Source organism: Epargyreus clarus, unplaced genomic scaffold, assembly GCF_041222505.1.
Source record: "Epargyreus clarus isolate Ecla_fem2 unplaced genomic scaffold, WU_Ecla_fem_2.2 ptg000014l, whole genome shotgun sequence".
Taxonomy (NCBI): domain Eukaryota; kingdom Metazoa; phylum Arthropoda; class Insecta; order Lepidoptera; family Hesperiidae; genus Epargyreus; species Epargyreus clarus.
The window spans coordinates 4499988-4525361 of NW_027332222.1; the positions used below are offsets into that span (position 1 = coordinate 4499988).

General features: G+C 33.8%; 2 protein-coding genes across 2 annotated transcripts; both read right to left on the reverse strand.

Moving 5' to 3' along the window:
- Positions 1 to 236: 236 nt before the first annotated feature.
- Positions 237 to 9115, reverse strand: LOC140747560 (uncharacterized). The gene is made up of 10 exons (XM_073080093.1): positions 8956 to 9115; positions 8195 to 8441; positions 7720 to 7853; positions 7073 to 7213; positions 6430 to 6549; positions 2662 to 2751; positions 2129 to 2276; positions 1492 to 1625; positions 812 to 964; positions 237 to 385 (listed from the first exon to the last, which is right to left on the reverse strand). Exons 1-10 carry the CDS (start codon positions 9071 to 9073, stop codon positions 237 to 239), a joined length of 1434 nt encoding a protein of 477 aa, XP_072936194.1. The 5' UTR covers positions 9074 to 9115.
- A 1118-nt stretch (positions 9116 to 10233) lies between these two features.
- LOC140747237 (uncharacterized) lies at positions 10234 to 20999 on the reverse strand. The gene is made up of 5 exons (XM_073079541.1): positions 20820 to 20999; positions 17478 to 17718; positions 13483 to 13622; positions 12239 to 12382; positions 10234 to 11488 (listed from the first exon to the last, which is right to left on the reverse strand). Exons 1-5 carry the CDS (start codon positions 20875 to 20877, stop codon positions 11337 to 11339), a joined length of 735 nt encoding a protein of 244 aa, XP_072935642.1. The 5' UTR covers positions 20878 to 20999; the 3' UTR covers positions 10234 to 11336.
- Positions 21000 to 25374: the final 4375 nt, after the last annotated feature.

The following is a 25374-nucleotide window of genomic DNA, read 5'->3' on the forward strand; positions in this document are numbered from 1 at the left end:
GTTAAACACTGTCATAAAGGCTCAAAAAATCTAGTGATAATTGGGTCATTATTGTAGTTAACCTTTATTGAAGATGAAATAATAAAGTAAAACGCATTAAAATTTAAAAAAAAAACTTTATAAATCAACTTAAATCTTAAGTAAATAAATAAACCTACTCTTAAAATAAATAGTGTGTATTCTAAAACACGTATGGGTAGTAATAAATATTCATATCATTTTGGAAATCTCCATGATTACAACAGTATGTCGTCAGCGTCCAGAGTAGCAAAGGCGTGGTCAGCTAGAGGCTTCAAGAACTCGCGTAGAGCAATCTCTATTGGAGATTGAAGCTCGTCGATTAGTTTCTGCCAATTGTCGTTCAAGAATTTGTTTATTGTGTTATCTGGAAAAATAATTATGATTAGCCTTCAAGGAGGTATTTGACGATACCACTATAAAAGACCGATATATTAGAACAGCTATGAAGTATAGAAAATCTCTGATAGAATATTTTATTATTTGTGTAGGCTAGGTGGTTTAGAAGTTGGTAGAACCCTTTCTGGTTTGACTTCGGTGGAACCACCGATATGTGTTATGCTTTAAAGGGTGTGGTAAGAGAGACATACTTTTTCGAGGCGTTCCAGCTTAGTCCTCAGGGGTAGCGGCGCATCTGTGGCCGACCTCAGATATATCTAATATAATATCTTATTGTACCTGGGGTTGACTAAATATGGACATCTATAGATTTGGATGAGCGGCAGTAGCCACTTGTCCAATGTGATAAGCTACGGTCTTAACGTTTTTAAATGTAAGTTGTGGTTATAATTACTTAATTCATCGTCTCCTTCAAACAAATCGTCCAGGTCCATAGATGCGTATCCGACATGGAATTTGACACTAAGATTTTCACAACTGAGAGCATCGACTGCATTGTCCCGAGGCCGTCTTCCAAGAGTTATTGATACTATGGCATCGATGTCACCTAAAACAAGAATACATCTTTGAAGAGATACATTCTATAATGGTGCATTAATTCGAAATATAAACATACTAATGCAGAAAATGTAGGCACACAAAAGGACATCTAAACACTGTGAAAGGTATCGCTTCCAGACAACGTTCAGATAAAGAAAACAAAAAGACTAAGAAGTAAATAGGAGTAGACATATACACGATAGGAGTAAAATAAATAAAAAATAATTTTGCTATAACCTACACAAAATATTAGGCAAGTGAATTTCGTATGATGTCAGGTTTAAGATATATTTAATTAGTATGCAGAAATGTTCTATGTTCAAGATAAGTTGATAAGTTTAAAAGTATTTTTTGCATCGCTTATGTAGAACATGGAAATAATTAAATTAGGATTAAAACTTTTTCTGCATTCGCTTATCCTGTATTCTCATCTAAAAATGATTATAGCTCTATCTTTGCGATCCTGTATCCATCATTATGAATTTTTCATCACCCTGAGTCCAAGAAGTTTAATTTCAAAAATTATAACATTACCATATTTAGCAGTAAAACGTCCCTGTCCATCTATAGGCAGCATCAGTAGCTTGCCCATCAGCTTGTAGTCTCCCTTCGCTCGCAACTCCGGGATGTACAGAGTCACGAAAATCTGATGTTTCTTCGAATTCACTCTGAAATATTTCAGGCTTAGAAATTAATTTCAGAAGTTTTGTTACACGATATGTTTGCTAGGCGCCTTCGTGATTTCTATTTCAACCATTAAAGATTAAAATATTATGAATGAATCTTCTAGTCTTGTTTGGAAAGCATCATAGGTTGTTACTTTACTCGTATTTTACTGGTGTCAGTTAATCTTTTAATAACTATTCTTACTGCTGAATTCGGGTTCTATGTATATGATAATATCAACATGATGTGTTCCAACTTAGCCCTCAATTATTGTAAATGAATGGAATACAGTATCACTAACATCAGTATTGTTTGTGGATTCCCTACAAAACATTAAATAATTAAGAATTTCTATATTCGTAGTCCCACATAGACCGCTGCCCACAAACACCCACAACCGACACAGACAGCATTTAGACTTCTGTATGAGTAGTAATTGAGTACCCTCTGCGTAAAGTTTACTATCTATATCATGCAGGTCATGAACCTTAGTATAAAACCTCACTTGACATCCTTGACGCGCATGGACGACGGTCCTCGCACGACCACGTCACTGAAGGTTGAAGTAATGGATACAGGTCCAGCGGTCTGCTGAATCCTCAGGGTTGGTATCAACAGCGGCTCGCAAGGCGGCACGTCGTATTCAGGCAATCCTAAATATAGTAAAAATAAAATATACCCACTTTTTACAACATAAACGTGAGTACTTACAAATTAAATTTTAATAAATTTGCTTGAAAACAAGATGCTTAAACAGGTTATATTATGTTTTTGGTAATTTCAAATTAATTTAAAGAAAAAAAAAATAGGTTTTCGGCTAGCTGAAAACCAAATCTGCATATTTGCAATATAATTCCATGACTCTATGACTGGTACCTGTCCTTAATTCGTGGCATGGCTGCTATCACTAGCTGCCACGTTACCACCAACAGGCATTGTTTGGCATGCCATGAAAAGGTGTCATCGAACATTTTGATATCATAAATTAAAAAATAATACCATACACAGACTATAGAGTGATTAAACATGAATTCTTACCATCTGTCAGTTGAGGTATATAAATGTTGAGAGCATCTCGGAGACACCGTCCCATCGCTTTGTCATCTCGGGGACACGTGAAGCCTCCAACTATTCAATTATAAATTACGATAGACATACATTACTTTAATTGGTAAATGTAACAAACTCACAATCGGATAAATGCATCATGTTTATAAATTGAAAATTAATTGTTTATCTTTTACTTTTTTAGCAACGGCTTATTCAGATTTGGAGAAATAATGGAACTCACGCAAAAAAATTTAAAGGTTATTTAGATGAGTCCTAATTAATGTTAATAATTTGAATTATCGTAATTATTGTGTGAGTGCATTAACAGCCTATTAACATTAAGCATTTAAAACCGAATTTGATATTAAGATTAATATAAATCTTATATTCTTTATTAATCTATCTTAAAATTTGGAAGCTTTTTATCTTTCCGCTAATACTTAACATATTAATATTTGTATTTAGTTGTGATAATTAATTTAACTATAAAATATAAAATACTTACAATTTATAAAACTCTTGTCACCAGCACTACTTACATAATTTACTACAACAACCATGAACAATAATCTCCACATTTTCAATTTTTCGTCAACTAAAAAGAAATGGAAATTTTAGGAAATAATCCTTTATATAGCCTCTTCTAACGTGATAATCATCAATGATGTTATCTATCAATCATTGTTAGTGATAAATCACGTTTTATTTATCTCTTAACCGATTACTAATTTAAACACCCACCAAAAAGATTTTTCTTCTTTCAGGTATTTTATAAATATTGTTGGGTACATATTTGAATACGAAGTTAAAATGATTCGCTATATCAGGTAGATATCTAAAGGCTACATTTGAATCCTCTTCCTTCCTGATTTGAACAATACAGTTATGTTTTGCGTCATAGCAGCAATTCTTTTTCTGTTATAGGTTGTTTTGAAGGAAGGAAAGGCATACTTCTTCGAAGCGACCCAACTTAATCCTCAGAATAGCAACACATCTGTGGCCGACCTTCGGAAGGACTTTCAAACCTATCTGGGGTGGATTACTGGTGTCCTTGGGTTACCACTTACCATCCAGAAAGACTGCAGACAATTGTTCATACTTCTTAACTTTAATTACTTATCACGTAATATTTTAATTGCGATAAATTAAAACAATTAGTGAAAATCAACGTTAAATTTGTCAAAAACTGCATAGCGTTCACGACGAGACATTACAATTTCGCATGCACTTTACAGTTGTGACAATCGACCCAAAACCTGTCCAAGCAAACAAATTACAACTCTATTCATATTTATTCTACAGCCTAGAGCGTAGTACCAGTTTTATGTAGTACAATGACTGATGTACAGTCAGCTCCAAAAATAGATGAATATATTAAGGTCCCAATAATTATAGTTTAAAAACTAAAATCCACGCTAAAATTGTCACCCTGGCGATCCTGATGAGGAGAATGGAACAAAATTATTAAAATCATGTATTGCCATCGGTTTTTGATACGTGTTAAAAAATTTAAATTAAAAAGATTTTAATCGGACCGTTCGACGTGGGTAAAAATCGAGTTCAAAGATTCCGTTACATACTACATACAGGTCAAGCTAATAAAAGCGTGGCAATAATACTTAATAAATAAAATACACGCAAGCGTCCATAAATGGCTGAACACAACTAGCACCATAATTAAATGAACGGCATTAAGTTTCAAATGTAGATTGACACTACAATGTCAAAAGTAGACGAACAATGACATATCATATTAGTGACGTTAGCTATTTAGTACATATCGGTGTTCAGCTACTTTTGACACTCTACGATGTTCACCTAATTATGATGCTAGAGAGGTGTTCAGCTATTTATGAACGCTTCGGTGTATAGGCATTTTTGAAACCTTCATCTGCTCATCTACTTCTGAACCTGACTGTACAGTGTTGTAAGCGTGACGTAATGACCGTAGGCCTGTGACCAACCGACACGGTGCCCTAGTTACGCCGATGACGAATAAACAAGTTGTGTGTAATTCGCTTCGAGCTAGCAGACTAGTGACATAATTCGGTCTTTTCAAGATGTCCGAGGTTCAAGTCATAGCCACTTTTTGTTTGCTTATCAAATGTTAATTTTGCCGGCGACTTTGTATGCGCAGATTATAATATTAACATTAATCCCTCTAAGGAAGAATTAAACCCTTTCACCCTTTAGGAGTGGATTACTAAAAATCCTGTTTTCATTGGTGTGTCTATCATAAAGTTAATCTATTGTTCATGGTTCTAACTTTAGTAGTTAAGGTTCTGATCCTCCTTTTACTTACATAGATTTATTATCATTTGGCTAACATAAAAAGGAAAAGAAAATTTGCCGGACATTCTAAGAAAAGTTCTGGAAGATATGTCTACTAATCTGCACTTCACCGACTTGGTGGATTATGGATTGTAAGTTATGACACTTATTACACAAAATGTTGTAACCTAGAAGATAAGAAAAATTATTTAGTATAGTTCCATACCCAAATTACCCAGATAGGTTATTGCTACGTACATCTGTCGTGTTAAGATTGACATATGAATGCATTGCGTAATTTAACATTGCATGTGAATCACCATTTTGTTCCTGCACAGTCATCATGACCCAGCCAGTTTTAAATTGCAAGCAATAATTGAAAAGTGCTGTTTTGAAACATCTCACGAATCCGTAAATCATTTTGTAATAATTTTGTATCTCAATGAAGAGTGCATTTGTCTCGCAAACTTTTCGCAATAATTATTTTTTAGGTAATGGAAATAAGTAGAATTTAAGACTATTTTTTCCAAATTCCAAAATCTTTTAATAATAATAATAATAATCATTTATTTCAGACAATATAAACAAAGATACAAAAGTATAATTGAGTACAGACGAAAATAAATGTAGAGTTAAATTGCAAAAAAACAATTACTAGAGCGCCTTATTGCAATTACAAAACGAAAATGGACTAAGAAATAACCAAATAACAGATTGAAAAGATAACATTTATTTATAAATAACGTTTCTTACAATACACATGTAGAATAAATTAAATTAAATCTATGTGACTATTATTAATTACATAAATATCTGATTAATGATAACAAACCCGAAATAATTTACTTTGCAAATAATTAGAACACTTATTTAACACTACAATCTATATTATATACAAGTAATCGTATTACAAATTATCTATATTTAAAATCATTTATATCTGTATAAGTACTTTTTAGTTTTTTCCCAATTAATTTTCCCCTTTCATTAGTCGTCACAAATCAGCGACTATATTTTACTTCCTTTTATAAAGTTGCGCAGTTATTAACCCTTTAATGAGGTCCTAATCAATTGTCCAATTTACGAATAATTCAAATAATTATTCACTCAAAGATAATTCAAATAAAAAAATGACTGAGTTTCTTTCAAGACATTCCTAAGTTTAAGAGCCAGCTAATGCTAAAACTAAATCAACAAGTGGAATGACGTCGTGTTCCGATGTGGTAGTAAAGTAAGAAGAAAATCTAGTAATTTCAAATTGTTCCTGTAGGACTATTAAATATCATAAAACCATAAACCATATACCACACACCATAAACGCCATAAACGTATTATATAAAAGTCAACAGGCATTTAAGAAGATTGTGTTTCTAGAAGAAGAATAATTTGATTAGACAAACAGCAATACAAGGATTCATTCAGAAAGGAATCTTGAAGGAGATGATTTATGATCTTAGTTCGGGAAGACCATGTTCGAAGGAACATGTTTCAAGAACTTATTGGCGACGTCCTCTAGGACCATGGCGAGTGCTGTCTCCACGGCCGGTTGGACCTCCTTAGCGATGTCTGTTGCGTGCATGTGGATTATGTGGTCCGTTATCATTTCTGAAAATTTGTGTGTTGAATTTATATTTATCATTACTTCTATTATTATTGGATTACGTTAACAACTCTTGCCCCTCCCATACAACACGACTCCGACTCGACTCTCGCGGCACCACCGCCACACTTAGTTCAACCTAATATCAGCAGTCTGGTTTGAATGGTGTGGTAAAGGAGACATACTTTTCCGAGGCGTTTCAGCTTAGTCCTCAAAGGTAGCGGCACATCTGTGGCCGATCTTAGGTTAGATTCTCATCCTATCTAGGGTTGATTACAGATGCTCTTGGGCGGCAATGGCCACTTACCATCACGTAGACTGCATTCTCGTCTACTACTCTCATATTATATAAAAAAAAACTTAAATCAAATTGTTTCGTATTTTTCCAAATAGTCCTACTGATTTTGAATCTATCCGAGCATTATAAGCTCCCGTCGACGCATCGAGTGCACAACAGTTTGAGGCATGTCTACAGACACTCATGAAAGTTCAAATGTAACATTAATATTAAAATCTAGCTAGACTCACCCATTTCACCGGTTGTGGAGTGCGCCTCCATGAGGTCAGCGTCAGGTGTTCCGGTACATTTGAGCTTGACATTGGCGTCTCGGATCACGATCCGTTTGTGCACCTTCGCTCCAAGTGCCTCTAACCCGATTGTGCATTCACCTGCAACAGGAAGTTAAAACTTTAATTCATGATGTAAACTAGCAAATAAATTAAGATTTTTTTTCATGTTACTAGCGCAGTCTATACCAGTGTGTATACTATTGATCTCTACCAATACGCACTTTGCCAGCGCTGTGGACTATGGCCAATTCTTCTCATTCTTAGTTACCCCTGCCCAAAAGTGGGTCAGTAATGGGCTGACGACGAAATAGCGCAGCAAGCAATAATGCTGGCCACCAATGTGAATTTGCTCTGCTTCCACAGAAGATTATGTAGAAACTAGACATGATCGTGTTTATATTGCTATAAGGCAGAAATATACAAAATAATGTAGTTTCCCCTGAGGATTACATTAGAGTCTTATAATAGATCCCCTCGCTTATTCCTGAACACAGTAGTTTTGTATTGTGTATATTTTAATAGTTGTGGGATTGGATAAACTACAAAATATAGTACTAACAGTTTATAATTGAAGAAATACTTAAGTAAATAAAAGTTTAACTCACTAAAATTAGCAGCCATCTTCCCAGTGGATTCGACGGGCAACATCTGGAACTCTCCAATCACTACATACTCGCCCGCCATTAGCAAATGCGGCAAGCTTATATTCGCCGTCACTTTAAGTTGTTCGGGATATACACTGAAAATAAGCAAGTTATTTTATGTAATAATATTAATATTTTATATAGAATGAAATGACTATTACGCTCATTACATCCGATTAGCATACGAAGATAGTCAACGTTACTACGCAGATGTTTGTGTGAATTTTACGACAACGGCAAATTTTATTTGTGTAAAGTAAGATAAAAACATCAAAATTTCTCTTAATGTTACTGTTATTCAGGTACATGTAACTAAATTTTCATTTCATTATTCTTCAAAGGATACAACGGCGCTTAACACTAGTGTTATTAGCAGTAGCACCAAAAGTCGAGCTACGACGTTTTATTATCAAAATTATTTTTCGTAAATACTTACTCCAACTTATTGAAGGTGTAGTTGGTGAGGCCGCGAAGACTGACGTCGGAGAGCCAGGCGTCGTACTTGAACCTCATGTGTGGCATATTGTGCTGCCGCAGCCGGATGCTGGGTACGGTCAGCGGCTCCAGCGGCTGGATACCGAACGCGGGGATCCCGTGGGCTAGCAGCTCCCGTGCCTGCTCCGCTACGCGCTTGATGCAATCCGCTACGTTCGGGTCCGTGTAGTGGCAGACTGGTTTTCGTGCTATGGTGAAATTGTTGTGTGAATTAAGCGTAAAATAAAATTAGCAATGCTAATGTTAAAAGTATAAAAAATAAGAGAAGTTATTTATCATCTATACATAATTGTTATAGGTATTTATTGATTTAAAAAATAAAGCATTATTATTTGCTACTTTATTAAACTTTTTTGTAATATTCGTTAAATCTTAAAAGTACCTTACAATTGCAATGTAAAATGATTTGCAAATAAACTAACAAGAGAAATAAATTTTTAAATAATTTTATTAACTTTATTAGACGTTTACTGGTAAAAAAAAGGTTTGGGATCATATACGAATATAAATAATTTCAGTCTTAATATTTAAAATTTTGACAAACTATACTCATTTCAAGTATTTCTTTACGGTTACAGGCAATGATAGTTGTAATTCCATTATGCACGACATGAATTAATTAAGAAATTACGCACAATTAAAATCCGAAAAAGTCCTCGAATTCGAACCTCTTACTTCGACGTTAAATACAAAAAAACTTACACTTCTCTTCCAAATCATCACCCTTGATAGGCGCTGTGACATTACGGATAGCGGTCCGTTTGATCGCATCACCAACACAAACGTTCACTAATGCAAGTAATATTATTATCCGAAACATGGTTCTAGTTTCTATGCAATCGTTTGAATCTCTAAGTCATTCAATAGGGCATTCTGCCTTTATAATAAGATCAACTAGTATATCGTGTAGGCCATATGTGGAAGATATGTGGCCTTGCGGTTGAGGTCTGCAGGACGTTAGTTAATAAAAATACCTTATACTACTCGGTTGGAGGTAAAAGATTAATGACCTTATTGATTATGTACTTTGTGGTGAGTGAGTTAGGTTAAATCTAGATAATTTGAATAGATAAATTAGGTACATGAAATAAAAATTACTGAAAAAATGTAACACGTATTCTTTTTGAATGTCCCCTACCAAGCAGAAGGACATACAAATTTAGCAATCACAAGAAAATATACAATCAAATCACTTTGTGCCCCTTTAACCTGGTCATACCATGATCTGAGCATCAAGCCAGATAAATCATTCATCATCATTCTTCGTTTATCAATTATCAATCAAAAATAAACAAAACAAACAATAATTATTTGACATTCGATGTATAAAATGTAAATTAACTTCCTGTCATTTATCCTCCTACAGATAAATAAGTATTTTTGACAAATATATTAAATTAAAAAAACAGATACAATCAACCAAATCAAAATCGAAAATTACGTTTATCCATAACTTGTTTTTAAAAGTAAACATGCAACTAATATGCAATAAGTACTTGCTAATCGTTAGATCTCGGGGCACATTTGACGAAGGTTGTATCGTATTAAGTCAGGAAGTAGTCAGTTCCGGTTTTTTAATTGCATTAATTACTATTTGCACTTCATAAGTACGGTATTGACCCTACGGTGTGATCATTAAAACCTTTATAAGTAGCGCAATCTTCAATTATACTTAGTAGGGTCAATGAAATAAACATAAAAAGTTGTTTAACTGTTTTTAAGTTGTTAAAATGTAAATACTACCGTATAATTTGAGGTATAAATTGTTAAATGTAACGGAAGTAACGTGCAACATGTGACGGAAGTGTGACTTTATGAAGGTGAAAAGTCACAGATTTATAATAAGCGCAGTACTTTACTGTTACTATCGCAAAATTATCGCAATTCACATACTTATATAATTAAAGTAATTTTATATAATTCAATGTGTAGTAAAATTAATAATTTCAATAATTACTAAAGGTTTAATGAAAACAACAGTTATTTGTTTGTAATTTTGTCATTTTATCTTAATATTAGTGATATACGAGAAATATAAATAATATTATATAATTTATTTATGCCATATTTATAAGAACATTGTGTTACCTTTACACAATTTTACCATTTTACATATTAAAAGTAAAAAACATAAAGTAAACACATTTAAAAGGAAAAAATGTCTGCTCTTTTAATAATTCTGGTTTTTGTTTAAAAAAGAACATTGAGTTACCTTTACACATTGTTATAGTCCGCGTAAAACTGCTAGTCCGCTCTGAATATAGAAATGAATCACGTCGCCATAACAAATTGTATGACTGCACCTGCTTGCAACAACTTCAGAGTGGACTAACGGCTTGGCGTGGAACATACCATTTTACATATTAAAAGTAAAATAAAAACATAAAGTAAGTACATTTAAAAGTAAAAAGTCTGCTGTTAATAATTTTGCTTCTTGTTCTAACTTATTTTTAATATTATTTAAGTAAGATATCACAAATTAGCTTATATCAACCATAATAAGGGCCGAAAGGTAAAGACAACATAATCTTTGGTGTTCAGAAACACGAAAAATCTTTAAAGAGAAATTCATTGTTATTAGAATTTTTATAAAAACTAAGTTCATATAAATATAAGATGGCTTAAATTATCATGTACAAAGCTAAAATAGAGTTAAATTAATTAGTATCCAATATTGATTAGAAGAAACATTTGAATCTTCAATTAAATTCGTAACATAAGAGATTTTGTCATTCTTAAAAAATTGACATTAGTCAAATAGGTCTTATATAAAGGTAAGCATATTAATGCGCACTTATTTTAGAGAGCATGGAATCCCAACATAAAAATTCAACATTTCAGAATTGTTCATCATCTTTTCCTGAATTTCATGGAACTTAACCATAATTGTATTAACAGACCAATTTAATTCAAAATTCCGTTTAACCGCTCTGATTTTGCAAGAAGCACATTTTACAAATTATGATTTTGAAAATTTTATTCTCACACAATTCTCCACTACACTTCCTCAAAACTTCCCAAAATGTCCAAACAATGGCAATACCACCAAGCAACACAATTTAAGAATGAATATTGACTAAAAACTAGTCGAGTAAGATCTCCTTGATAGGTATGGAGCCGAAGATCTTATTAATGAAGGACTTGGCAACCGCCGCGCTGGTCTCCTCTATGAGCGGGTTGAGGATGTCCAGAACTACTCCAGGACTCGCGTTGAAGAAAGTTGCCGCTGAAGTTGCTGTGGAAATAACAAGCAAAAGTGTTAAATTAATGAACGAAAGTGTTAAATTAATGAACAAAAGTGTTAAATTAATGAACAAAGGGGTTAAATTAATGAACAATAGTGTTAAATTAATGAACAAAAGTATTAAATTAATGAACAAAAGTGTTAAATTAATGAACAAAAGTGTTAAATTAATGAACAAAAGGGTTAAATTAATGAACAAAAGTATTAAATTAATGAACAAAAGTGTTAAATTAATGAACAAAAGTGTTAAATCAAGAAGCAAAAGTAAAGTATTAAGTTAAATGTCTTATCCTTCAATAAAATTGCCTAAGTATTTTTTTTATAATATAGGAGTAGCAGACGAGCATGCAGTCTATCTATTGGTGGCTATTGCCGCCCATGGACATCTGTAATCGACTCCAGATAAGATTAGATTCCTACATCTGCCAATTGCGTACCCTGAGGCCTAAGCTAGAACGCCTCGGAAAACTATGTCTCCCTTACCACATCCTTCAAATCAGAACACACTCTCACAGGCCTCCTGACAGAATTAGAAGGATTACCAACCACCGCGCTGGCCAAGTGCGAACTGGTAGTCTTCACATAACTTGGAAAGGTTTCTTCAAGATTTTTTCCTTCACCGTCTAAGCAAGTGATAATTATTTTCCCATACGCACATAATTTTTAAAAATCAGAGGTGAGACATGGGATTTCAACCTCGGACCTCTCGTTCAAGAGGTTGAGTTTCAAAACTATGCTTACCAGCAACAGGTCTCTCGGTGTCATCGAGCGCAATCTGGCCGTGGCTGATCTTCAGCTTGGTGGCAATCTTGTCCACTTGTAAGTACTCCTCTCCTTCTTTGTTGATGGGTTTCGCAGATCCCTTCACTACGACGGTTATACCAGCTGTAATAAGAAGTAATTCATTAACCAATGTATTAATATGAACGCAAATATTAAAATAACTTATATAATCTACTTTAACTCGTCCAAAATTAATATTATTGTAGGCTGCTGGCTACCGCCTATCGTCCATTATTATTAATATAAATACGCTATCCAATGTATTGTTTATCAAATATCAACATTAACATTTTCTTTATACTAGACATTTGCAAATTACGATCTTTGATAGGTAAATATTGGTTAGATTGATTATCAATTCTGGACGGAACCATCATGTTTTATGGAGTTTCTAGGTAGCTAGGCTAAAATTATGTCAATTCTTTACGACATAATTTAATTTAATTAGTATTTAATTTTATTGTTTCAAATGTTGTATATAACCTTATTATTATCCAATAAATAAATCTTAAAACATAATTTAATTATATGGTACAAGTATTAAATTAAATAAACCCGAACCACTTACAAATGAAACCTGACGTTAAAAGCACAATCTGGTAAATGGTTATTCAGAAAAAGGTCAATGAGCGAACTTTATATTGTGACATGATCAGCTACAATTGCATCTTTCTATCCAAAAGTATAAGATTTTTTTTCATGGGTTTTACCATTAACTCTTCGTAATAAGAGGTTTTAAAATAATTAACAAAGAAAGTAGTTCCCTTAGTGGAACTTATTTATCAAAAATAGATACAAAATTACTTATGCATTTTTTTCATCATACACCTTTTAGTATTTTCTCTTTTTTTCGAGCAGGCACTCCAGCTGATGGTAAGTGGCTACTGCCTCCCATGGACGCCTGTAATCAACCCCAGATAGGATTAGGTATTCCTGCCTGAGTTCGGCCACAGATGCGCCGCTACCCCTGAGGACTAAGCTAGAACGCCTCGGATTACTATGTCTCCCTTACAGAACACAGTAGAGGTTAACGCTGCTGTTATGAGGTAGAAATAGGTGTGGCGGTAGTGCCGCCGAAGTCGAACCACAAAGGGTTCTACCACCTTCAATAGATCATTTAATATTGATTTCTTATTTACTATATCGATAGTCTAACACACAATAGTTAGTTTCTAAATTGTTAAATAATAAACCAAACTTACTGAAGTTGCCCCTGAGTTTGCCCTTGCCGCTTATATCGAGGGTTAAAAGCCTGGACCCTCTGACGTCATAGTCAGCCGACACCAGCAACTTGGGGATGGTTATCTTCGCTTCAGCGGCGTATTTGTTGTTAAGATTAATCCTGAAAATACAAAAATTACACTATTGAGACACTTATTTTATTTTTTATACTTATTATTCGTGTACATTAGTGCTAACAGTTACTGATTTAATGAGGAAATAAAGAGATATCATAACCGAGAGGGATAGAACAGATACGTTTTAGCAATAATCAAAACTGAAGCGAGTTGAAAAATGCTATTTTTACCCACGATGGAACGGAGACGGTATATGCGTTACCAATGTTACTTATTTAAAATATTAGGATTTATTCAAGTGTTATGTTACTATTTAACTGTGTTTAGTTCTGTAAGTTAATTATGATAAGATCTTGATACTTGTTTTTCTTATTGTTTAAGTGACGTCATTCTGAATTCAATATGGCGGGCGCCCTATTATAGCTAAACAATTATTATTTGTTCCCCATCATGATATGGGTATCAAATCAAAGGGCTTTGTGAAACTACGAAAAACAAAGTGACGTTCCTAAAAAGCTTTTTAAAAAATATTTTTAATATTAAAAATTAATATAAAGTTACTTAATTGCTCTTTTGTATAAGATAATCTTGGAAGAAACATTTTTATTCTTATCAAGAGAAGTTAACTGCCAAAGTTGTATGAAGGTTAAGTGCTAGATCTTTTAAGATCACATTTATCCTGTTTTGGCATTGCTAAAAATTGTTGATCAGCACATTAAGATTTAATGAACCTTTAAAACGATGTCAAGGCATCGACTGCACTCATGTTCATATTTATTATTTAATGTTCTCGCATATGTTTGCTTGTTTGTCTGTCTGCGAACATTCTGCAATTAGCTCGAGCTAACTATTCAATGAGCAAGTTATTCTACTAAATACAGACTCATATGTTTCAAACACTTGACATATTTGCAATACGGTTTTGGTTTACTTTAAATCACATTCACATACAAATATAAGACGAAATGTATGTAACACTTAATAACTTGTCTCCATAATTAAGATTTTTTTTTCGCTTATACCGACATTAAAACGACGCGAACGTATTACAATCCTAATTATTTTTTATAAATATAGAATTATGTACGTTTTCTTTTAAACAGTTTCAGGATACTAAATTGTATTTTTTCTAACTTTCCGTAAAACTCCGTTCTAATTCTCGCGAGTAATTCTCAAGCAAATACATTAATATAGGTACTTGAGTTATATTTGAATAAATAACGCATTTTCCCTGTGCCATGGATGGATGGAAAGACAAATGCATAAACACCTAAACGTATACAAATCTAAATTCATCTTTCAGTTATCTGTCCTGCCGGGGATTGAAACCGGAACTCTCTGCGCGTCAGAACGGTGGCAGCTCCGCCAGGCGGGTCTTCAATAAAGATATCGCAATTACTTTATATTACATTCAACTACTACCGACAATATTTGCATATACTTTGTCATGCATCCGGTTGCATTAATAATATTAGTTTAATATATTTGTTAAGCTCGATAATGTTGGCTATTTCGAAATTATTATATATTTTCGAATGTCAATGATAAACTAATGTCTAATATTATGTCTTATTTTATTAACCGTACTATCTCGGTTATAGCGTTTAATTTTAAATTGTTATCTTAGTAAGTAAAAACACTTATCAATTCTATAGAGCGATAGATGCTTTAAAGATGATAAGAAAAAATCCGGGTTTAAACATCACTTACATTATTGTTTAGCTTTACATACCTACTACAGAAAGTTTTTAGATATAAATTTTACGTCAATCTCTACGAGAATAGCATAGATTAATTATCGCCGCAGTTGTCCTTTTTCCTTTCTTCATTTACAGCATTTATAAACAATAACATGAATAGTTAATTACAAACTGACGAAAACATTGCCGTCGCTAAGTTTGACAAACTATGTAAGAAGTTAAAAAAAAAAACAGTTTTCTTACACAACCCGATATGTCGGCGGAAGTAATTAATTTTGTAAATGCAGTGTCACCAATTTTGCTTTTGCCGTAATTAATTTCTGCATAAACAAGGTTTTCCCCTAATAGATTTTTGCAACGATTATAATTTTTCCGTAATAGATTAGTGCATTACCCGGTTAAGTAATCTTGTTAATGATGTGGCAACCAGTGCGTTGATACCTTGTGACTGCATCTCAACATTTTTACATCAGAGCTATCGGTTATGTAACGGCAAAACCAAATACTCGATAATTATGGCGTAACCCACTTCGACCGGTTAACTGTCGATATATCCTAAGTAAACTCCTTTATCTAGATTTAGATTTAAAATCTAGGTAGATTAATGTTTACACGTTTTATAATATAAACAAAGTAATTTTTGTGTCAGATTAAGTTTCTCATTTTGTAACTTTGGCGTAGATTAAAAGTCCAATCTGATTAACAGTATTGTTTTTTTAATATACTTCATTATTTTTAATCACCTTATGTAATAATTACTTTAAATGGAAATCGAAACGCCTTATAATAATAATTTAAATAGAAATAGATTAAGTAAATACATAAATTAATTAATATATTCATTGCATACACGCATGTGTTTTTTAAACCAACGAATTACTATTTCTGTACACTATAAATTCACACGTCACACCTAATTAATTTACTTATTACATTCTTCTAATATCATGCTAAATATTACGTATAAATGTTACACCTATTCATTGTTTTTTTGAAGATTAATATAAGCATAAATATGCACATGATTACAAATAATAATTCCTGCATACTATTAATATATAATAAAACTAGTAAGCTTAACCGTAAACTGTAATGAGTTAGGAAATCGTGAAAGTAATGATTCACGGTAGACTGACTCTTTAGTATGCTAACGAAATCTCAGTAACTAAGGGCATGCAATACAGGAATTACTTATGACATAAATCCACAAAAGCTGCAGTTATTTGGCTAGCAGACATTACGATATTGCGTGGCTAAGCTAGGCTAGACACACATCGCTGCTTTGCTAGAATAGCCCACATAACTCAAAATTCATTTTTCTAATTTTGGTCCGCGTAAAACTGCTAGTCCGCGCTGAATATAGAAATGAATCGCGTCGCCATAGAAAAATGTATGACTACAACTGCATGCAACAACTTCAGAGCGGACTAGGAGTTTGGCGAGGAGTATAACAATTAATCGAAAATATTTCCTATTTTAATGTGTCTAACTATAACGTGGTTTCACTTATAACTAGTTATAACTATATTTTTCATTATTTTAACTTCATTTATTAAGAAGAACTCGAAATAAAAAAATGTTATATTTAAGCTGGCTGTCCTTGAAAATTTCCTCCTTGAACCTTTTTGTGTTGGGCGATTATTCTTGCAAAGCAGCGACATGTGGCGTATCGCGGCGCAAGACATATTGCTAGTTCCTATAGGAGCTGTGCTAGCCTAGCAATTCATGTAATGTGCTACAGTGCGTGTAATAATATAGAGTGATACTGCATTTAAAGTAACGAAAGTGGTTATTCAGGTTACTAATACGGTATATACCCAGTATATGCTAGATTTAAGTCAATAGTTGAAATGTTAGTACTTATGGTATTTTTTTAGAATTGTTTTATGTCTATTTGATAGTTCCTTATATCAAATCTAGTATTCGAATATTTTATTAATAGTATATCTTGATACTCCACGGGCTTAGGAATCTTACTGTGGACATTTTACAGTACGGATAGTAGACTAGTTTTAAATACCACTTTTTGTTATATTCTTGTTATCTACAAGTATCAAGTATCATAACAAAAAAAAAAAATTCTAAAGTAAGACCCTTGCAATCGTTATATAGTGTTAAACTTATAAAAGTTTAGGTAAGTACATAAAAATGCAAATTTAACGAACGAAATTTAACAACAATATGTAGAGCGGCACTTACTTAAGTTTCTCAATTTTGAAGTTTCCTCCACCATACGCCTTCATGTTCTTCATGACTGCTTTCAGCCGCAGGTTCGGTGCAGTCCTGTCCAGCTTCAAGGTGGGAACGATGAAGGGTTCGATGGGAGGGATGTTGACTTCAGGTATCCCTTGCTTCAGATGTGGTCTCATCCCCTCAACAGCATCGAGAACACATTTTACTATCTGTGGGTCGTTCTTCTTGCATTCTGGGAAGTAGTCGGCTGTAAAAGAAAAGTAAAATGCAATTATAGCCTAATTGGAAACTATAAATTGTAGTTTTAAACTCAATCTTTGATAGATCAGAGAAGATAAGAAAAGAAAATAGAAGTTGGCATTAGGTTTTTTTTTACCATCATTTGACAGCTAAGTTTAGCAAAATGCTAGGTTAAGACCGTGGCCGGTCTTAGTCACAATATGGAAAATTAAAATAAAATGGACTATATAAAATCGACATCCGTGAAAACATATTTTAATAAAATGTATAAGGCTAGTTATAGGCTTCGCGGGAGGAAATTAGAGTATATTAAAATTAATTAACAATAACCATGTTCTCATGTATGTGACAATTTGTGTTCTATCTATACTAATATTATAAAGAGGAAAACTTTCGTTCGTTCGAAAACAGGCGTTCATTACAACCAACCAAACAAACAAAGTTTCAAAAACTACTGGACCGATTTTAAAAATTCTTTCACCATTCGAAAGCTACATTATCCACGAGTGACGTATGCTATATTTTATATGAAATATATTTGATAAATAGATTTTGAGGCAGTACAAAGTTAGCCGGGTCAGCTAGTGAAAAATAAAGATCTTTAAACCTAAATTTCTCTTAACATTCTCATATACTATAGAGAATGTACTCTAAAAATTAATTTAAATAAATCAATAACCTTCATTTGCATGCACTTAATTACTTTATAAAAAAAAAGTAAATTCAAACTTGATTTTTTTGGAACAAGGATTGCCTACGTAGCCTTGAACTTCCTTCGTGAAAAACTTTCACAAGATTTAATTAACAGGAACAGGGTCAGAGACTGGACCAGATTTTACCATAACTGGATATATTTATTAAATAATAAATATTACACGGTTTCCAAAATAACGTCTAAAATTTTCTGTACTCATGGATTATAGATACACGTAAAAAGATAAGTTTTTTTTTTATAAGAGTAGCAGACGAGAATGCAGTCCACTTGATGTTAAGTGGGTACTGCCGCTCATGGACATCGGCAATCAACCCCAGATATTCCTACCTGTGGTCGGTCACAGATGCGCCGCCACCCCTGAGGATATAGCTGGAACGCTCCGAAAAAATATGTCTCCCTTACGACACCCTTTAAACCAGAACGCAGCAACGCGTAACACTGCTGTTATTAGGCAGAAATAGGCGTGGCGGTGGTGCCACCGGTGTCAAACAAAAAAGAGTTGTACCACCTTCAAAAGTTATTAACCAATCTGTACTGTATTTTCCCATACATTTCCAATCAGAGCCCCTAGCGGATTGTATCAGAACTGATTGGAAATATATGGGAAAAATGTAAACAAAAACCAAAACAGTCATATTTGTCAACACGTAAGAACTCATACTAAGGGTTCCGGATATTCAAACTTCTCATAAAACTTCCCACAAAGTTTAATGACTGCCCAATGACCACAACCGGGACCGACTTTACGTTCTCTTCGAAGCACGGAAGCGTGCATGCTTAGCAACTTATGGCCACCTGGTACTGGGCTATTGCTTAATGCCTTATTTCTCATTGCAACCTTATTAGACATTTAGTGAAGTGATATATCAATGTCTTGTTTATTATTGTGTAAAGCTAAAAGCATTGTTCTGTCAACCTTTGAAAGATTATTTTATGAACTAATCAGGGTTATTAAATGTCAACTAATTCAATCGAGCACAGTCCACCTTATCTATCTGACGAAATGGTTCAAAGTTCGATTCTGGTCAAAACATCTTCTAAATTTATGAATTCAAAAAATTAACTTTTCCGGGTCTAACGTGTGTTTTTGTTCACAGCACTAAGAAAAATAGGTAATCCTAATTTTGGAAAAAACGTATAGTAGATTACACCATCTTTTTCTGCCTAGAAATTTTATTTCGCGCTGCAATATTCTATTTGTAGAGACAAGGAACAGACTTATCCAAGGCATTCCAACTTAGTCTTCAGGGGTACACACATTGCCGACCTTAGCTAGGGCTCTGGTCTTATCAGGAGTTGACTACAGATGTCAGTGGGCGGCAATAGAAATTTAGCATTACGAGTAAGTAGACTTTATACACGTTGGCAACTACTATATTATAAAAAAAAAGATGCACAAAACAAAAAGATATTAGGTATCTACGACAACAAAATGTCAGTTGTTTGTACAGAATGCAATTATTATATTAATATAATATACAAATACACGTAACCATTTAACCGATAGCATAACAATGCGCGACTTCCTTATATTTCGTATAACAGTTTTATTATACAATCGAATTACTTTTGAAAGTGTACCCTTGAAAATAAACCGACACTTAAACACTTTTTTGCTCAACGGTTTTCATTGAACTCTGTGATTTGGTTTCAACCGGATACATAACAAGTTGTTTTTTACTTTAAGCAAGTCTATTAATCCTAAAAAATAATCAAAATATACTAAATAAGATCTTAAAAAAAAGTTTTTTTTTTTTTTAATTAGTATAGGTACTTATTTAGGAATATTTTAATAATAATAATTTAATATTTATTAGTCATTATTTTTTGGATATTTAACCGAGTTCTTTGTGGGTCACGAAATATCACAATCATGTAATATTTTGAATAATAGTAACATTTTTCACCTCTCATGTTTTACGGTATGTTTTCATCCTATACTGAAAATATATTTCTATTAAAAATGCATTAATGTGCGACAAGTATATTTTATTAAAATAATTACTTAATTTATTAATCAAAGGACACTTAATCGATTAACCAAAGATTATTCGCAGGATAAACTTAAGGTTAAGTGCCTTTTGTTTCAGTTTTTATAATAATTGCATTTATTTAATAAATTTTGCTATTTGTATGCATTAATAAAATTCATTGCTAAATTTTGCATTATATCTAATGTGACCACACACCTTGCTTTAAGGGGAAATTCCTGTTTTGAGAATAAGTAAATAAACATAGGTAGGAAAGTCCCGCTTTCCAAAATATAATATTAATTGTCCTTCCGATAAAAAATAAACATCTGAGAAAACATAACATTATATATACTTCTAAAGATAATAATCTTATTATATCATTAACTTAAGACTTCATTTTATAATAATAAATTAACTTACGCGCTACTTTTCCGCACACACTGACAACACAAACCGCGATAAATATAAACACTTTCATTGTTTATTTACTTATATTTACTTAATAGCAATAAATAAAATTCAAGGGCAGGTTCGATTTTTGAAAAATTGTTAACTAGATTGCAACCCGCCAATGTCTGAAAGCGAATGTGCGGACGCGCCGAAATTCTGCTTATTTGTAGTAAGGGAGCGGCGGCACGATCTGAGGCCATGTGGCAATACAGGCAAATATTTAATATTTGGGAATATTCCTCGTATGAACTATTTTGTAGGTATACCTTGACAATTCGGAAGGAAAATCTATTATTAAATAAATATATTACGCTATAATCCATTGATTCCAAGTAAATCTATAACTACAAGAACTCCTTCGTAGAAAATGTAACATAATTAAAGTCTGTTGAATAAATAATAATGGATAAGAGTTAGGGAACAAATAAGCTTACACTCTACAGGGTATGAAGTGATCACTGCCCCCAATAGGTACCCATAAAAAGCTCCGAAAAGTTCCATTTTTACCGTTTGGGTACGGAACCCTAATAGATATCCTGGTGGTACGCTGTCAGTCGTATCCAACTAGTTCTATCTCCTCCCAAATTATTTCAAACCATCAAAGGTTACAATACATATAGTACATAGACAAGTCCGCCCACGGAATGTAGGTCTAATTTACTTATTTTGTTCGCCCACTATAGGTAGGTACATAACAAACTTCGTAAGTTATAAATAAGGAAGTAAGGATTAAAATTATCTGTCCATTAGTTTTTACTGCATTATAATCAAGATAATCCTCCAATCCCTTAGTACCAACGCATACTTATTCGATTAAAGGTAGAGCAGTCCAATTCGTGGTCACTTGCTATAATTCCACGATACGACTATTCTTTAATACATACTGGTAGTCCAAATAATCTCCCCACAATTCCCGTTTTTGGGTACTTCGTGTAAATAGTGTATCAAACTGAGAAATGCACCGTTATTTTTAAAAAGTATATTATAGGAAATACTTTGCGACTTTTGCGTATGCAAATACGTATACGGAAGTCGAAATTTTATACAAAAAGTTAAGGATACCGTGTTAATTTTTTTGGCTGGTATATTCCCAGTTATAATCAAGTTATATAACTATACAAAATATAATATCCTTGTAAAATTAAAGAATTATTCTAAAACCTAAAACGAAGTGCCCAGCTGCTTAGGAAAACAGCCCATGGCACATCCACAATATAGACGTAACTAACTACACCTCATAATTTTAAAATTCATCAAGCTGTTTGGCTGCAGGGTGTGCCAAAGAACGAGACTACATACATACAAAGCCTTCAAACATTACCCTTCGTCTACCAGCAGGTAAAGCCCAGAGCGAAGGCTCATTTAGCGTAATTCTTGATATCTATTTTTTAATATACGAGTAGCAGACGAGCATGCAGTCCTCCTTATGGTGAGTGGCCACTGCCACCCATGGAAATGCGCAATCAATACCAGATAGGATTAGATATTCCTACCTGAGGTCGGCCACAGATGTGCCGCTGCCCATGACTAGGCTGGACCGCCTCGGAAAAGGATGTCTCCCTTACCACTCACACAACAAAGGGTCATACCACCAATAATAGCTACATTGTTTTCTATTCGTGTTTAACTTATATGTCAAGTTCATTTTAACTATTGTGTAAATGCAGCTTTCTTATTAAAATTAATGTTTAATCATCCGCAATTAATTATATTTAATCTTCTCAATGTCAAATGTTGTAACTGTTTCTCAATTATTACAGTTTCCAAGATATTTGCTTAACACCTCCTTGTAATAGGCATTTCTGTCATGATATCTTTTTAACATCTGTATTTTATGACGTTAAATATTCATTCATTTTAATATGATAATTGCTTAGCAGTTTTGTTATACGTTAATCAGAAATAAACAGATGATACACAAGAAATAGTGGTTGAAGCTCAGCCTCTCGATCCAGGGGTCCAAGATTTGATTCCCAGGCACACAACTCTGATTTTTCGAATACGCATATATTCGAAATTAATTATCGCTTTAAAAGATTATGGAAAACATCGTGAGGTAACCTGCATACATGAAGGATTTTTAAAATAAAAGAAAGGTATGTGAAGTCTACTAATACCCACTTGGCCAGCGCGATGGAGTATGGCCTAATCCTTCTCATTGTGAGAGGAGACCCGTGCCCAGCAGTGGGACAGTAATGGCTTGCCTGTGAAGCAGATCAACTGCATGACACGCTGACCTTCGCTACACAATGAGTTAAATAGCCAAATTAATTTCGATTTTCAAGCAACAAAATGTAATTTTTGATTTCTTTTCCAGGCCGGCTTGATTGTATTCTCGTCCTGATGTGTTTACGGCAACACACACACACATACACGACGCGGAATCTTAGTGCATGATTACAGATGTAGGAAACGTCAAAGCGTCTATCATAATTATTTTTAGGATTATATGTGAAATAAAGGTTATTGAGATAAGGTGTGGTAAGTGAGAGACACTTAATGAGGTGTTCCAACTTAGACCTCGAGAGCAACGCAACTGTAGCCGACTGTAGATAGAACCGTAATCCTATCTGAGATAGATTATTGATGGCGGACTACCGCCACTAATATGGGGACAATACCTGGTGGACTACATGCTTGTATGCTACTAGCTTCGATCAACAATACCAATTATTTTTATTTTTGCAGATGGTATTATTAATCCGAAAGCTACAAGTATATTATTAACATCGATATCGAGAAAAGATGAAGATCCCGCTCCCATTACAAACCTGGATCTAGTAAAAACTAGGAAACAAAGCATCGATTGTGTAGATGAAGGTCAGTCTTGCAATGATTACAGCACTTCCGAACCGCAGCGTGAGATAACAGTTGCACAACGTAATTGCCGGTGCGTTGCTCTTTACGATTTTTATGTAATGCGTCACGGAACTACGTTGCAAGTTGGGATGCTAGTTTATGAAATATCGATATTATATCGATAATTAAATAAACCACACTATATCTTCGATAATTTATCAAATATTTAGGAACGAAGACTTTTATTTTTGTAGTGTGGCAAGGGAGACATACTTAACCGTGACTTTTCAACTTGTTCATCGGCAATACCTTTGTTTTATAATATAAGAGTAGCAGACGAGCATGTAGTCCACCTGATGGTAAGTGACTACCGCCCATGGACATATGCAATCAACATCAGATAGGATTAGATATTCCTACCTGAGGCCGGCCACAGATGCGCCGCTACCCCTGAGGACTAAGCTGGAACGCCTCGGAAAAGTTTGTCTCCCTTGCCACATCCTTCAAACCGGAACAAAGCAGCGCCTAACACTGCTGTTATTAGGTAGAAATAGGTGTGGCGGTGGTGCCGCCGGAGTCGAACCACAAATAATTCTACTACCTAATATATATCAAAAAGCAATCTCAAATCCACTTAGCCAGCGCGGTGGACTTTGACCCACCTACTCCATCTCATTCTCCGAGGAGACCCGTGTCCAGCAGCGGGACAGTAAAGGGTTGTCGATGATTATCGATATTATGGAAATTTCGATATATTCGTGCGTCCCTAGTTGCAAGTTTAAACTCCTCGTATCCCGTGGTACAAATTACTGACTATTATTTATAGTAATCAACCCATTACTGTCTTATTGCTGAGCTTATGTCTCCTATTATACTGAGAGGGAAGCCCTAGTACACCGCGCTGGTGAAATGCGAATTGGTAGACTCATTGGTAGACAATTCAGAAGCAATTTTAAACCAATATGTTATCACTATTTTTTATTAATTTTGGTCTTTTTAAGGATATTGTCGGTAGCCAAAGTCTGTAATTGCCGTGTTAGACAATTTTGGATCATTATAAAATACATGACTCTGGATATGAGTTAGAGTAAATAAGTTTGAGAACCTCCGATCTATAGAATAAATTTTGGTTTGGTTACTGCATAGTGCATTATATGAATTTTGAAAAAGATCAAGCTTTTTTAGCACGGTTGGGTTTCTTATGTATTTCCTATTAAAAGCATTTTGTGGAAAAAACACTGCGCTTTGGTTGATGATACTGAGTATTTTAGCCTAGGTTAATTCTTTTACCTGGACAGAGATAATTCCAACTAGGGCTGTCACCACCTACCTAACTACCTACTTGCATAGTTCGTACTGCCTAAAGTATATACAGTATTGTACCCTTATATTTTCATCTGTAATTCAGACATCGTGGTGATCTCCTCTGAAGTTGATTCATTGGCAGCATCTAAAAATAGGTCCAATATTGAAAAATAGGTCGGCAAAATTTTGGTCAGATAAAATTGTTTAAACCTATATTGTCGTTATTGCTATAAAACACTTTTGATAAATGTATATTTTTTCCTAAAGATAAACTGTTTTAAAATATAGTGCTATAAAAAAATGTAAGACATAATATTTTCCTTCCTGAAGGAGGAGCTGTGGCCGAAGGGAGTTGTGTTCCGGAAATTCCGTGGACGGAGAGGACCCCCGGCAGTCATCAGACCCGCGTCTCACGTCGCCG